This window comes from Acromyrmex echinatior, chromosome 15, assembly GCF_024713525.1.
Source record: "Acromyrmex echinatior isolate Ae372 chromosome 15, ASM2471352v2, whole genome shotgun sequence".
Classification (NCBI taxonomy): Eukaryota; Metazoa; Arthropoda; class Insecta; order Hymenoptera; family Formicidae; genus Acromyrmex; species Acromyrmex echinatior.
Genome location: NC_141866.1, coordinates 7,600,682 through 7,617,976, shown reverse-complemented (window position 1 = coordinate 7,617,976; position 17,295 = coordinate 7,600,682). Strand labels below are relative to the sequence as shown.

The window sequence follows — 17,295 nt, the reverse complement described above, 5'->3', positions numbered from 1 at the left end:
TATACGAATGCTCGACGAGAAGAGAATTAGGGAAATCATTTATTAGACGAGCTGTCCGTCGCAGCTGATGTAATCCTCAGATATTGGCACCGGATAGCGCTCCCTTTTTGTCGCATGAAGATGATTTCATCTTAATTTCATCCTATATCAATTATAATTAAAATATTTACTTAATTTGTTCCTGGTCAATTCTCCCTCTCTCTTTCTCTCTTTCTTTTTCTATCAAACAATAATAAAATAATCCAAGAAATACTAGGTTCTGCATTTTAATCCACTACAATACTACTAATTGTTAATCAATTACAAGTCGCAAAAATGCGTTAAACTTATTGATATTTCTAGATATTTTTTGTTATTCTACAGTAAAAAATAGGTATATATAAACATCGGAGGGCGTACAAGATTAGATGGGTGATCGCTTAGGAAAATAAGGAAATTAATTCCTAAATGAGGAGAAAGTGTTTTTTTTTCCAATTATAATTTTGTGTTTCCTGGAATAGAATGTTCATCAATAATATTTATTTTCATAATAAAATAAAATTAATTAATATGAGAAACATTTTTTATATTTCACAAACATTGTAATTCAACGTACATTAGACGTTTCTGCAACGTCTCTTCAACATTGAATCTATTTCGCGATGTTACTGCAATGTTCGCAATGTTGCAAATCAACGTTTCTGAGATATTGATTCAATGTTAGTGTGCTAATGGGATACATATACACATTTAACTAAAACCACTAGAAATATTTTTGGGATAATAAGAGATATATATATGTCCAGCTTCAAAGCGCCGACATTGACCGGGTCAGGTTTTATTTCCGAATGACACGTGATGTCGGATTCGTCTGTCATTCCTCTTCGTCTCCATTTTCTCTCTTCTTTTCTCAGCGTGTGGGCAGCAAGAACTCAAAGAGCGTACGCATTATGAATTACAGATTGACTTATACGTACGTATCGGTCGAACGCACTGCGGGTAACGCATACCTACGTCCATTACGAAGAGCTCACGGCTTCGCATCGAGGACAGAGAGAAGGAGAGAAATCGAGAAGAAACGACGAGGAGGAGATAGACTATACGACTGGAAAGAAGGGAAGAGAAACGACCAAGTGAGCAGCAGGTTGCAAGTTCGTTCGAAGGGGTGAAGGAACCGCTGTTGAGCTGCCTATTCTCGTCTGTCGTCCTCGTACTCGGAAGATGGGACAGAGAGAACGGATATGGGGAAAGAGATGGGATAGACTCGCATATACACGCGCATGTGTATACACACACACACACACACACACACACACACACACACACACACACACACACATACACCATATATATATATACACATATACATACACACACTATATTTACGCGTGCACGCACGCGCATATGTGTATCCAAGTGTGTGCATATATATATTGTCAGGGTACGTCATCCGATTAATTTGTTGTTAGCAAACAGGTTGGCAAACTGCGAGCGGATGCTGGCTCGAGCAAATAAAGGAGCCTCCATTTATTAAGCCGGCAATAAAATAGCGCTCCTCCGTTCTTCGTTTCTCCGCAAGTCTTCCTTCTTCTCTCTCGCTCTTTCTCTCTGTCTATCCTTCTGAGTCTGTGGGTGGAACACCGAGAAAGGAGAAAGGGTTACCGGTGGCGACGGGGCAGGGGTACAGTCGGAGAACCAGGACTGATTTATGCGAAAATCGGGGGACTCTCAGCCAGGATCCATGGACCGGAGGTGCACTACGTGGAAGTAATGCCCCGCTACAGCGGCGAAGCGAGTTAATCCACCCCAAAGTCTGTCGGGAAGCCGCACGAGGAAGTATCCCGATGAGAGTTATCTAGACTTCTGAGAGAGGGTCTATAAATAGAACGATTAGCCGATTTGATTTACCTCTCTTTTAAATCATCACTCGTTCAATATTAACATATCATGATAAAATCTTACTTATACCTATACCAAAGATTCGTCCCTTAATTCACCTCATAGTAATTCATGAGCTTAAATTGTGACAGAAATTTATGGATCTAACAATTCCACATGTAGAAAAATAAAGATGTTAAAATCAAATCTCTCAAAACTATTAAAATTAACTGATTTTGATCCGAGATAACCAAATGGTATGAACAATTGTAACACAAACACGCTGTTCAAAATTCTATTTATGAATTATAAATTTCTTTCATGTCCATCAATTATGATAAGATTTTATCTGAGTTTATTTTATTAGCGACCACACATGTCTTATCACAAATTCGAGGTCGCGACGTCATGTGGATCCAAGATGAACGGCTTCATCCTGAGAAACGAGTGATCCAACGTTATAGCTTCGTACAGCAGCGAGAAAATAATGAGGGCGAGAGGAAAGAGGATATCATTTCCAATGGGTGACGGTTGTGGGTATATACGTTCCATCGCTTCGGGCGGGCACGTCTCCGGCTTACACCAACGGGGGCACGATGGAAACGACGTTGCCGGGGTCCCATGCTGCGCTAGGAAGCATATATCCTCCGCTATCTAAATAATTATCGCGGCCATTACCATCACGTGGCGTTGTCCGGTGGAACCAACGACGCGACGTAGCGCCCCACGCCGTATTACGGCCAGGAATATTATGTATAGGTCGGTGTACACGTTGTGTACGCGCGCGCGTGTATTTATGTATGCACGCGTATGCGTGTATGCGTGAACACAGGTATCAAAACGGCCGAGCTACCGTGCACGAATATGATGCACCTACCCGCTGTTCGTAGTGGTATCTGGTAGTAGTTGAGAGGGAGAGAGAGAGAGAGAGAGGGAGGGAGAGAGAGAGAGAGAGAGAGAGGGAGGGAGAGAGAGAGAGAGAGAGAGGAGAGAGAGAGGAGGAAGAGGAGGATGTCGAGGATGCACCTCCAATAGCTACTCCATGATTTCCATGACTTCCAACCGCGCCGCGAGACGAACCTTCTTCTCGCGACTTTATTGATCACGGTACTTATGCCGACATGTGTCGCGATACTTATCGTACGTCGTGTATACGCATACCGTGCACCCATGTCCAACTGCCACTGATGCGTGCCCGGGCCACCAGGGCGCCCTGAATAAAGTCCCCGGAATGCGAAGTAGGGCTCATTTTTCCGCAAGACACTTTCAAGATCTGAGATTACTTCGTGATTCTTTTTCAAATAATCTAGATTTTTTTCGCAACGTTCTATTACACATCTTGAATAAAATTGATTGAAATTTATAAATTACGTTCTTGTTAGTAATTATATTTCTACATGATAAGATGTTAAATAATATCTATTTGCTAGTAACTGTAAAAAGGAATGCGCTCAAAGGCAGCTACAAAAAATGCAAATTGAAGGTAGCGATCGTACAGAATAATCTCGTTATCGAAGGTAGGACCGACAGAGCGATGTCATAGGTTAAAAGAGGAGAAGGAGAAAGACAAGAGAAGGAGGAGAATAAGAGCCCGAGGCAAGCGCGCGTTTAAGGACTCGCTTCTGCGAGAGCACCAAAACTCGCTCCCTGCTTTCTGCTACCAGAGGCTGACTGGCTCCCTCCCAGCTTGAGGGTAAAGGCACCGCCAATTAGCTCGAAATAATGAACGCATTTCGGCGTCTTTTGTTTTGCTTCCGTTCACCGCCTCCTAGCTAACGGAGCTCGCCCCGAGCGGGAGAGCGTGGCATTACAATGGAGAAGAGAGACTCTGTGTTTCAGAAATTTACCGCGTGCGCACTGACGACGACGACGACGACGACGCCGACGACGACGATGACGACGACGACATCGACGACGACGACGACGACGACGACGACGACGACGACGAACGATGCGGGAACATTACGAGCTACCTGCGTCGACGACCCCGAGTAGCATAAAACGTGCTCTTCCATTACACCAATTCTTCGGGAGTTAAATTATTCTGCGGTACGGCGAGACAGTTGCGTTACCTCACGGAAGAAGATTTTTGACTATTCAGGTCTCGCACAATGATGATGAAGAGATGTTTTAACGAAGAAACAAGACCTGCACGGAATTACAGCGGAATATTGAACATGCGATGGAAACGGAAAAATGTTAAAAAATAATGTTAGCGTTAAGATGTTTTGACTATAATTATACCAGTAGCAAGCTACGGAAGATGTAAAGGCAGAAACTTTATCAGAAAAATATTCGAGAAACATATTCGAGTCAAATTTAAAAATAATATTTCTCTTAACGTTTGAATTAAAAGAAAATAACCTGGATTATACAGATCAAAGGTGGCATTTGTATGATACTTTTCGAGAAATAATTCATAAATACGGTAGCATGATTTTCAATCGCTGCAACGATTGAGAGCTAATTTCAGCAGTTTGAGTAACCTGTGCCATGGATATTCTGCGTGCATTCGCAGGGGTATGAGATAAAAGGGGACACACGGAAGAGTGTGGAGTGCAGGGGAAAGGAGAGCGAGAGAGACAGAGAGAAAGAAAGAAACGGGACGTAGAGATCTCTCGAGAGGGCAAAAAGTAAACGGCACGATCGAGTGAGAACGATTCAATCAGGAGCCACATAAATCTCCTCCCTATGGACACCCCTCGGATCCGGTCTCCCTCGATCCCTTCTTTCTTTCTACGAACTACCGACCAAGAGAGACCGCGCGTTGTTCGTCGTTCCGACCGCCCCCTTTGCCCACCCTCTGCCTCACCAATCTCGCTTCATGCCACGAATCTCTCCGCCGTGCCCAAGCCACGGTATTAATTATGCGCCGTATGCGCTCGCGGGCATTCTGCAGCCGGTACCAGTATTTGCGCCATTGTTAATCCGCGCTCCTCTCCATCCGCTACAGTTTCGTTTGCGCTCTTGTTTTCCCCGTCCCACCATCACCATCCCATCCCTCCGTTCGCGTCGGCACGTCCTCTTTTTACCGCGTCTCAGCGACTCTATCCAGCGTGCTTTGACGTAACGGCGGTGTCTTGAACCCGCTATCTAAGATTCGACATCGTCGTCATCATCCTCGTCGTCGTTGTTGTCGTCGTGGCCGTTCAATGTCAATTTTGCCGTCGGCGAAACGTGAACCACTCGTTTCGCAAGATTGGCCTCTTACGATGTGGCGAAGAGAACGAAATGACTAACGCAACGACGCAGGATCCTCTACATTCCATTTTTTAATAATATTGTATATAACGACGAAATGGTAGTAAATATATATGGCAGCGTATTGGATTAAGGATAAAGCAGCATATAATTATAGACCAAGTCGTCACAGCGTGTAATGTCACATCGACAAAATATTCAATTTGGAATTTATAATAAATTTATTGTTTATTCCTGCACTAAACTACATTGCAACTCTCTCTCTCTCGCTTTCGCCAAATATTAAACATATACCTATTTCACTTTAGTTCCAAAAATATACACTAATGTTCAGCCACAAAAAACAGATCCAATATCATCTTGTCCGGAATGAAGTGTAATTCTAAAATATAATCGTTGCAATGGTATGTTTCTTCACAACATAGTTGACACGAAAGCGTTTCCGCTCTCTCCGCATGATACACGATTCTCGGAAGTTTCTCCATATTCCACGCTTCGATAAATTACGGATGTAGTGTCCTCGATCTCAGCGAAAGATCACAAATAATAACGCTCTCTTTGAAGACACGTTTTCGGCCGTTCGGGATGACGGGCGACTTCGACTTTAACGGTGGGCTAACGGTTCCGAATTCCATCTCTCTTCCTATCCTCCACGATCTCTCGTCGTGTTACGAAAGCATGGCACTTCACGGCAAAGATATACATGTTCCTGTTTGAATATAATCAACGTCACAAGGGTGCGTCCTTAGTGCATCACTGCCGTGTACAATTATGTCAGCGATGACGCGACCGGGCGACCGAGGAAGAGGAGAAGACGGAGAGTCCGACGAGCGGGCGGGCCGCGAGATGCGAAGCATTAAAGTGTCAGCGGCTGAAGTTCATTTAAATCCTGAGATATCCACGGCTGTTCATATCCTCTCGTAGCATATGCGGCCACGCGAGCTGGGACAATTTTAAATAGAGGAGAGGAGCTTGGTGTCGGAATCGGTACGCCGCAGAAGTATTTGTCGTACATTCTTGCGGGCGATTTTATTCATCGCTTGTTCGCGCATTTTCAGGAATTAGTTACCGAGTGAAACGAGATAAACAAATTAATTGTCTCGAAGATAACTTCAAGATAAATTTTTACGAAATTCAAGTTTGGTCGAAGTCAACAGAAAAAAAACGATTCTAAAAATTTAGCTAATAATAGAAATCTGAAAATAATTTTGTTGAACTATTGGGTCATCTAAAAAGTATCCGCGGTTTTTTGTCACCAGATGTGTGTTGATGGTCATATATCTAGTGACAAAGTACCGCGGATACTTTTTAGATGACCCAATAAAATAAGGACGCTCAAGTTGGTTGCCAGAATATCAACATTTTTTTACAACATTACTCATCGTGTTTAGTCGTCAACTATATTAATTATAAGAAAAACATCTAATTAAAAATGAACAACCAAAAGCTTCTGATTTGTCCATGTTCAACTAGAATTCTAATTAATGCAGACTCTTTTTCCAGTATAGAGTTGAAAACTGTAACGTAGTTTTAAAGTATCCTGTGTTTGAAGTACAGAATGCAAGTACAATGCCTTACGGCAATTGATAGAGGAAAGTTTAAAGTTTTTTTTATTTACAATTTAGGTCCTCATGATTCTACAACCGTCTACAAATTTTCATTTTGAGTAACAAATCGTTGCTACAGTCGAAGGTTAAATTTTCTACATAATTATTTTGATAGTCCAACAAAATTATTTTCTATATCTAGCTAGATTTTTAAACATTTCAACAAAATCATTCTTTTCGTGCATGGAAAAAAAAAACATTTGTTATGCATGCCTAAGATTCAATTTACCTGTAGTCTGTAATTTTTAACGCTATGAGAAACAACCGTTCATCCTAATTCGTTCTATAATATCTGTGGTCGATAGGACGCACGGTACTGTAACATCCGAGCCACCGAGACATCTCCTGAACATCTCTCTCATAATCATCAGCGACTGCAGCTCTCATAAAAAGCCCGACGCGTCGCGTCGAAGAGTAGCGTTTTCCCGCTTCATGACGACTGTTACCGCTGCAGCGGCACTCGTGTGGCGCCGTTAATTTACAGCGGGTTACCAAGTGGAAAGCATCCAGTGGCACTTTTTCAGGGATGATTGATTCAATTGCATCCGCGTGCCGTGCGCACGGGACGTTACTCTTCTCGTCGAGGGCCCTGCTAACCCCGTTATTATTTCCAACGGCTGCGGTCTGTGTTTTTCGTTCCGCGGCACGACCCCGTTGTAAACGCCGTTTAAATAAATGGTACTTTTAAACCAATATATTATGCGCCACGGCCACCGCCATCGCACTCTCGCTCGCCCTTTTTACGTCGCATTCGTCCTTTGCCGTTGCACTCGCTACACACGTTGTTGCATTCGCCCTGGCCCAGGAGTGATGAACTGCCGAGAGTGCACACGGGTGACTGATTCTCGGGGTACATACTCTTCGTGCGACACAGTGGGATGAGGAGAGAAGCCAAGAGAAAAAGGGGAAAGGGGGGAGGACACGAAGTTCTCTTCCCTGTCACGGGTGCAAGTGGATGTTTTGACAGCGAGTCACGCTAATCGGTCTTTCCACTTTGGTCTGATGTACGGGCTCGACTGCGCTTTCAAGCACGTTTCTAATTACCGAGGGAACGACGTAGTAGCACATCCCTGTTGGTCTATCCGATGCTTAAAAGGAAACCGCTGATCGTCGCGAACAAATGCGCGTGCCATTTGGATTCGGCGTGACGTTAGGATGGATGAAATCACAATGTGAGGGAGACAATTATAGCACGGTTCGTATATACATATGCAGAACAGCAAAATGCACTAAACTTCGCCGAATACAATTCCCGACTGGTTTTCAAAGTATGAAAAGCAGCCAAGTGAATTATAGCAGTCATACTATCATAATATTGTACGAAGAAACGTTTCACTGTTTTACGCAAGAGAAAATAAATTCGCGCGTTTGCGTAAAACCGTTTTACATTTTTCGGAGTACGACGGTCGTGTTGAATAATAATTTATCGCGCGAGAAAATGGACCCGTCCGGTAGGTACGGATTCATTTAGCGCGTCGTAATGTCGTATAAATATTATATTAACATTTTCGTTCGCTTTTTGTGTATCTTTATAAAACTGTTTCATTTCATACATGAACCGTTCATTATGTTATTACGCTGCTATTCTTTCATGATGTTACATTTGATGTGGGTTTTTGTAAAGTTTTAATTAATTCCATTTCAAGATTAACTGAGAGATTAACATGGATGAAAGTACACCACGATAAGTAATATGCTCGACAGGCAGTTCAGAAATTCAGATAAATTGCCAAAAGCAAATGTATGCTCAGACACAACCATATTTTTTGTCACGGAATCCAACCGTAGCTCCGCCATCGCGAAAATGGGAGTATTTTGAATTCTGACTGAATGGGTGACGGATGTTGATGACGAGAAGGATTACGCGTTTGTTTGCAGGCCATCGTGGCGATGATACGTAGGAAGAAAATAAAAAAAATTTGGTGAGACGAAATACGGGATGAGGCAGGAGGGAACGCGAGAGACGGCTGTACCACAAGAATGTTGAGCCCGGAACAGCGGCGAGACACGCGGCGACACGTGTAGGTTGGAAGCAAAATATATAGAGATACCCAAAAGCACGCGAATGCATCTCTGCCCTCGTCCCGGTCTCTCTCGCGCGACGATCCTCGCCACTCTTCTTCATCGTCGGCCACGAAGTGCCCGCCTCGGTTTTCCAGCTGCGCGACTTTCGTCAACGTGACGGCGATGGCCCACCCTCGGCGTCCGTCGGCATTCCCCGCAAAAAAGCTCGACTCCCTCGCGTACATAATGGCCTACGTTTGGCCGTTCTCCTCCATAGGGAGAATGTTTTTTGGCCGTGCGACAACGCAGAAGTAAGAACCGAACTCGGTCGATCTGAGCCGAGAGTCTTCTTCCACTGTGAATGGTACCTTCTGGTTTCCGCCTACGGACGAAATTCCTCTCCCAGATCAGCTTTGCCCTCGTATGTCGCGTCGGTCAAGAGAAATTGGTTCGCTTCGTTGTGTTTTCGATCCCCGGACGCATCGTATTGCGATCCTATCAGGATTTTCATTGATCCGACAAATTGAAGAGTTGCACGGAGCTATTAATATGGCAGTTGGCAACAACAATAAAATATTAGAACGATCGTGTGCGTAGATGACTGAAAAATTATCGGTACAAGCGACCAAAATGGAGAATACGTCTATAATACAATCAAACATCTTAAACAAGATAGATGGTACATGGCTTAATTTACAGGTTGACAAAAAAGTTGATTCATAAAATTTTGTATGTTTATCAAATCATTATCCAGATAAGCTGTTATTTGGCAGCTGTTTATCATTTTGATGTTAAATTGACGACAAATATCATTAACTTGATATTTGAAGTTAATGTATAAAAACAAACTCTTAAAAAAAGGAATTAGCTACATAATCTTATTAAGTACCAAAAAGATTCTACATCAAGAAATTTTCATCGGTTAGTAAATTAAAGACTGTTCTATTGGCAGCCTAGGAAAATTTATTTGTAAAAATATGCATGGTCATCGCTGATGCATTCCCAAGTGCCGTAAATCTTGTATCAAAAGTAAAGTCTTTTATCATTTTAAATGTTAATTATTATTTTCAATAAGATATACTTAACACTTCGTAGTTTGTTTTTTTTTAAATATATTACAATATATTAAATGATTTAATAAATAAAAAACTTTTCTGTCATTCTGCAATAGATATCATTTCGATTATTAATTTCGCATGTATCCAGTTGAAAGTTCTCGAGTCGTTTAATCTAACTCTGTAGAACCTTGATGTAAGTAACCAAGAAGGTGCGAAAACGATTAGGTAAACGTGACTCCCCAATGATGGATGTCAAGAAGTATACTGTATATTTCTCGACACTCGTGAGTTGAGAAATGGCAAGCTAGGAAGAGCGGGAACGAGAATTCGAAGGACGCGTTAGAGCGGCGTCGAGGCGCGGCATCACTAATTGGGTGGTATCCGTCGCCGAGAAGAGAAGAGAGGACTCGAGAGAACACTCTACGGTCCTCGACGTTTTTGTCCATGCCACCTCGACGACGACGACGACGACGACGACGACGGCGGCGGCGGCGGCAGCGGAAAAGAGAGGGTCGCGGTTGGTCGGAGTAGTTCATCACCGGGTGAATTGGCGGTGTAGCGGTCATAGCGTGAATCCCGGTCGTTCCATCACTGCTAAGAGGTCCCGGTGTTCCTCGTCTAAGCGCGCGTCATTCCCCCTCGCACTTCCCTCGTCGTCGTCGTCGTTGAGGTTCTCTCTTATTTCTCAGGCGGAGCAACCCCTTTCGACTTTCCAAAAAGAAGGCGGCATACGACCACCGCGCATTGCTCGCGTATGGATGCGAGAGGACAGGGTGCTTAATGGCCGACGATTACTCAACGGATCGAATGGGCCGCGCCACGACCTCCGCGTAACGAAATACCAAAATAACGTCACCAATAAATATACCGAGCGTGGGGCATCCTCCTCGGGATCCGCCTCGTCGTTTCCGCCGCTGTCGCTCGAACGTTACTGCCACCGTCTGATGAATGGCTCCAGAATTAATCGTCGCGCATGGCTTCATGAGAGATACATTTTAGAAAATCAATTGTGACAATGCGTCGAATTTTTGTGAAATGATCTTCAGGATGAAAGAACGCGCAACACCTCGCACTTTCGAGTATGGATAATCATATGGATCAGACATACCGCGTAATTAACACAATTTTGAATCGAGGTTTAACAATTTCTCAACCACTTCTCGCATAGATGTTATCAAACGCGTAGATTAATGATCACTCCGCGGTTGGAGTCATAGAAATAGTTTGATCGCGAGCAATTTGTTCGTCGGAGGAAGCGGTTGGGCGAATGCGAGGACTATCGCAGCGAACGAGAACGATGGCGTCCTAGCACAAGCACATAAATTACCGGGACACTCAACGGCGAGGGAACGTGAGTTATTTGCGTGTGACTGATGGAACGGGCCAGCTGAGGAAAGGAATCGAGGTAAAATAGCCCCGCGCGCGTGTGCACGCGTTCTACACTACAATGATGTCGCCCATTTTCCAGGTATATCCCATTCGGGGATAATCGTACCCCGATCCTCTCAATACTCCACTTATATGGGATAATTCGCACAGAGGAGCCGCACGCGACTCGCGGATTGACAGCTGTGCGCGGATATCGGGCAGATTCCGTGTCCGATATACTTCGTGGAGTGTACATTTGTAGACGTCGTTAGGTACGCGATGGGCGGTATAATGATAAGTTTTGCGCAATGCCTCTTCATTGACTAAGTGTTTTTGGCAGGCTCAAGGCATATCTTTAAGGAGTTACAGTGTCATTACGCGGTATTACAATTCACATAATGACCACATATGCTCCTGCATGTGGAAGAACGTCATGCGTTTTTAGTAAAGAAATTAATGTAGTAAGGACACGAAGCGTTATTATGAGTAAGTTGATACTTCAGGATTGTCACAAATTCTTCATCCTACAATTCCATAATCTTGATTTTCAGACAAATTTTCATAATTTTCCCTGATACAATAATATTTGAAATTTTTTTGTATTTTTGTCTTGATTAAAAAAATATTTTGTTGAGAAAGTAATAATTTAACATAGCAATATAAATTATTATTAATGTTACTGCTAGCGTTTAATTGTTAAAATGCTAGTATTCCCCCTGCATGTGTGATATATGCATGTTAAATTTCTTTAAAACCAAAAATTTTAATTTTCCAGAAAATTTTACAAAAATTCCCTGATTCTCTCTGATTTTCCTAATCGTTTTCAATTTCCCTGACATTTGATTTTCATTTTTATGGCAACCCTGTAGTACACATATTATGAAACTATTTGGAATGAATTCCAATCGGAATTCAACTATTCCCTAGACTTCTATTGTATTTTCTAGGAAAAACAAAACAATTCTAATCGAAATTCATTCCAAACTGTTTTATAATATGTGTACTAAATTTGGCTTTTACCTGTAGTGACATAAGACGAGCTTGATAGTTGATGCGAGCATAATTAAACAAGCTTAATTAAATAAGCTATATAATGCAGAATAGATATACAGGCTAAAGTCTTTTCGCGGGTCCTGCGCTCTGCGAGCCCGAGCACGGAAATGTATGCTAACCTGTACGTAAGTTAATGGTGCCATTAATTAGTTTCGTTTCGTTAAAGCGAGGCACGAAATCTTGTCGTTGCGCGGGAGGGAATTAAGTGAAATAATTAGACAAATTAGGACAGGCGGCAAGGGTGGCTGGCTGAAGGAATCATTTATCATTAAGATCCGCTATTAATTCCTCGTTAATTCCTCCTTTCCTCGTCAAGCAAGATAAACGAGTGGCTCGAAGGTCTCGTAACTCGCGAGGTCTGCGAAAGGTACCAGGCAGAAGGACTAGAATGGAGGAGCGAAAGAGAGAATAAAAAAAGGGAGGAGGAAAAAGAGAGGACTCCGTTAGGCAAGATACGAGTCCGATAGAGCGACGATTGCATATATCGCGCATACAAAGAGAACTGCGACGTCTCACACTGACGAGCGTATAATAAATCAGTTAGAGTCCGTATGAAGTACGATGTAGATCTACAAGAGATCGACGCGATTAGACGCGTGAGGAACGTGTACGAGGAAGAAAGTTCTTCGGGAAGAAGGACGTGAAAAAGAATGCTCGTGGTCGCGGGAAAGAAGCAAAGAAAAAAGGAAAAAAAGAGAAGGGGAGAGAGCGGAAATATACGCGAATGATTATTATGCTACCGATGCCACGAGCGAGAGCTGTTTGTCTTGAGCTTTGAGGAGAAAAGTGAACCCCTTCTCAAACATAACCTCGAGAGGCTCTCGACGGGAAGCCCGGTGCTCTCCTCGAACGGCAAGGGCCATCATAATATTATACGTCCCCGAGAAGTTACTCTCTCGTGGCTACTCTCTTTCTCTTTCTCTCTCTCTCTCCCTCTCCCTCTTCTGAGAGGTCTTGATGTTTTGTCGGTCCTCTTCAGAATTCACGAAAAAGAGCAACATTAGCCCTCAGTGTCCATGTATATTGCATGCATGACCTTTCAAGGATTTCCATACGAGCCCTTCTCGCGACATTGAAGCAAAGTATCATTGAAGAAGAGCAAAACACTGCTTGATTAAGTATTTATAACTATGATATGTATACGCAAAGTTTGTCAAAGTTAAAGTTTACAAAATAATGTTGCATATATAAGTATGTGTTTGCATATATTAATTGTTCAATTTTTTATTCGTCTATTTAATGTACATCAATACTCTATATAATATAACTAATAACGTAGTCAGTGCAGTCCCTCTGCATTCGCGAGACATTTATCCGGCACAGTTCCAATTAAAGAACAATCAAATTACCGAGTAAATTACATCGCAACGTTGGATCTTTTGGTTTCTAAATAGCATACTTGGGAATTCGTATTGCCTCAAATTATTCGATGAATACAAGGAGCTCCCGAATGTCGCGCTACCAGCGAATGCAGTGAAACACATGCGGATAACATACACAAGAACGCGATTGAGTCAGAGGAACTCGTACGTTAGGGTCTTGATATGGCGAGACTAACCGATGCACGGCTCGTTGCCGCTGTCACCGCAGCACTATCTCACTCGTTTCGTTCCCGCATAAACCCCGCGCGACGCAACCCACGCACCCACTAGCCGTATGTTTAAAAAGACGTATATATCGGCTCAGTCCGCAATGGGGTCTTATATGCGCCGTCCTCATAAGGCGACTGAGTATTTATTAAGCATGGCCTCCGTGTCGACAGTTATGACGTGGAGGTTCACGTTTATTTGTTTCTGTGACACAGCAAGGAGGAACCGTTGATATCTATACTGTCGGTCTCTCCCAATAGAGACAGACTTGATCATTGCGTGAGGGAAAAGATGGAGCAGAGGTGGTTCGATGTACTTGGAACATCGAGAGAAATTCATTTTGAGATTGTTTATCTTAATAATAAGAATTTTAATAACGCTTTTGAATTTTTAGGAAATGCCTGACTTTAGTAGCTAGACTTTTAGTATATCGAATCTTTAAAATTAATAAAATAAAAATGGAAATATCAAATATTATTTCTTGAAATATTATTTCTTAGAAAAGCTACTGTTAATATTAAAGGATCAAATTTAAACAAATTCCTTAAGTTAAACATATTTTCAATTTTCAGGTGTATCAAAATGTAGTATTTTAATTCAAAACGTGTAGTTAAAAAACAATCACATCTAATTAGCTCATTTCTATAATTTAATTGATTAGTTTTAAAATAAACAGCATTCATATTAATGAATGCTTGTAATAAATAATAAATTAAATTTGAATCAAATTAATATATTTTTTAAATTATATTAACTACATTGTTTTAAATTTACGACATATTGAAGAACAATGGCGATTTATAGAAATGATTAGAAATAATTTCATTTGTGGATATAATTTAACATTATGAAATTAACAGTGCAAATAAACGTTTTAATTATAAAATAATCTGTTTAACTGCGTGAGTGAGTGAGTGAGTGAGTGAGTGAGTGAGTGAGTGAGTGAATAAGAGAATCTGAAAAAAAAATAGAACTGACAGACTTATCAGCTGGTATTCGTAGATTGTCGATGTTTTAGAGAGATTTCATTCAGAAGAACGGCATTGCAAGATATATGTTGTTTTATGATGACGCACAAACCGTTGCGCCACTATGATCTTTTAATTGCACCGACTTGCTGATACGCACAACGGAGATCGCTCGTCGCAATCGACCACTCCGGAAATTAGTTCTCACCGGATATTTTCTGCGAAGCCTGTGTATCCTGAGATTCTTGCATATCTATCAATCGCGACCATCGCCGCTGCTATCGGCGATAGTTAATCTGTTCCGGAGGCAATGATCGCGTTCATTGCGCGAAACAAACGTAGCGTGCCATAAACATCGTGTACTGTTGGCTCCGCGCGACGAATATGCGTTTATAAAGAACTAATTGTGAATGTAGTTAAGTTATTCAATACTCAAGAAAGCTCTCAACAGCGTAGCGCAATCATTTCTGCTATTTCTCGAGGGTATAATATACACGTTTAAAAATTAAGTCCAGTTTATTCACAATTTTGATAAAAGCAGTGAATCATAGCGAGAAACTCGAAATATCTCTTTACGAATTCATGTATAATTCCAAATCCGCTTATATGATATTTTCCTAACAGTACGAAACTTCACTCCTCAACAAAAGCGGATTTATACAATTTCGCTTGTATGTTTGTACATGATCCAACTTCCGCCATATGTACTTTGCTTCTATATCTAAAAGAGAGAGAGAGAGAGAGAGAGAGAGAGAGAGAGAGAGACGCGTGAATTTATAGATTCTTCGTACGATGCATGTCTATGATCTCACCATATTTATTTCTCAACCTTTCGGCTATGGCATGATGTTACACGCGAAGCATCGTACTGCGACAGAACATCGGCTGAAGCAAGTAGAAGCGCAAGTAAGAAGAGTGTGAAGAGGACGAAATAGCGTCACGCCGCGTCGCAACGTCCACCCTTGCTCGATCGTCAGTTTGTCACACGTCAAAGAACTACTGAACGCTATCCAGAAGGGGTTGCACCTGCCGCCACGTTGTCACAAGGCTGGAAAGATAAACGGGTCACCTTAAGTCGTCGCATTAATTACCGATTCCGAACCGGAGCACCTACTGACTTTCGTTTGGCCGGAGTAAACCACGAGGTTTCTCTTTCTCTATCTCTCTTTCTATACCCTGTCTCGATTTAACTTGATATAAATTTACTGACATTTCCCCTCGCCGTGGACATCGTGTGGCTCGCAAGAACCGCGTGTGAAACGCACGAGCGACCCCGCTATTATAGTTCTCTCTCTCTCTCTCTCTCTCTCTTTCACTTTAATGTCTGCTGTCCCTCCTCATTGCTTGGTGTTATTATTAGGGCCGTGCCAGGCCACAAATAATAGTGCCGCCAGCCTAGTGAGTGACACGATAATACCGAGGGCAGGAAAGTGCTCGGGATGATCCACGAGTCTTAAGTCTTGCCGTCGCGCTATTTAAGGTTTTCTCATCGATTCAGTCGATAATAAAGAGATAAGAATAAATAAAAAAAAACAGATGACGTACGCAAAAAAAAACCGTAAATACAGCTTGAAATCGCTGATAGCGAAATAAAAAGTAAAATGAAAATGTTAAAAACTGACTATAAAAATGAATAAAAAATATATAATGGAAAATAATCAAATATATGCAAAAATAATATTTCAATATAATGTAATAAAAGAATATTTCATGAACGTAACCTCAATTCTTTCAGATTAAATACCGATCCGTCTTGAAAATTAAAAAATAAATCAAATATTCACTTAACCAGTCAGCATGCCTGAAGTGTAATCTGAATCAGCGTCCGTATTCGGTTCGGCTTGAAAATTACAAGTAGGTTCATCGCGCGGCTCCAAGGGCCATCGCTATCTGTGAGAGAAAGTGCACCGCAGGGGTGCGTTCGTTCCCACCGGTCGTTGCGGGGCATCTCGGAAGACGGCGTCACGAAATTAATTGGATGGGCGTTAAATCCGACAGTGTGCTCGTCTGACTTTCGCACCGTGCTTTTCTTATCGCACTCATTTATACGTTTCAATAAGATGACGATGCTTAAACGCGGAAATACCTGACCAACATGTAACGTGGCGTACGAGGACGTTTTATTAAAGCGTTGTTAAGTGCGTGGTCCAATTAATAACGGACGACGGGAGCAACAAAGATCTGTAAACTGGCGACATCACGAAATTCAATTATATACCACGACAATCAATTATAATCGCTCGGTTGTTTTATTATAACATGACAGTTAGTTTCGAACAGCAATAATTATAAAAAGCTCATACTTGGCAAATTTCAACTATTAAAACGAAATATCTAATTAGTTTGACTTAATTATATTACTGACTTATCAGTCTATCACGTTCACCATAAAATTCTCATTTTATGGTGAACAGAACAGGAACGAAAGGTAACAAGCAGAGAAGGAAAGGAGTAGAACCAGGTGCCCGTGAGTTTGTTAACCGTTCGATTGGCCACACAGAGACGGGGGCCTGGGGATGCAAAAAGATGCGTGTGGCATCCACGGTGGCTCATTAACCGAGCAGCCTCTAAATTGGCCTCGCGGCAGCTC

At 42.1% G+C, this 17,295-nt stretch overlaps 1 protein-coding gene across 5 annotated transcripts in view; it reads right to left on the bottom strand.

Moving 5' to 3' along the window:
• LOC105147015 (sosondowah) overlaps positions 1-17,295 on the bottom strand; it is a 355,053-nt gene that overhangs the window by 19,181 nt on the left and 318,577 nt on the right. Inside the window, exon 7 of one of the 5 annotated variants that reach the window (XM_087413830.1) lies at positions 8,171-15,753. The exons of the other annotated variants lie outside the window; for them this stretch is intronic. Coding sequence (XP_087269956.1) covers positions 15,712-15,753 — 42 coding nt within the window. The 3' untranslated portion in view covers positions 8,171-15,711. Of the gene's footprint in view, positions 1-8,170; positions 15,754-17,295 lie in introns of those variants that run through there. 5 annotated transcript variants of the gene reach the window in all.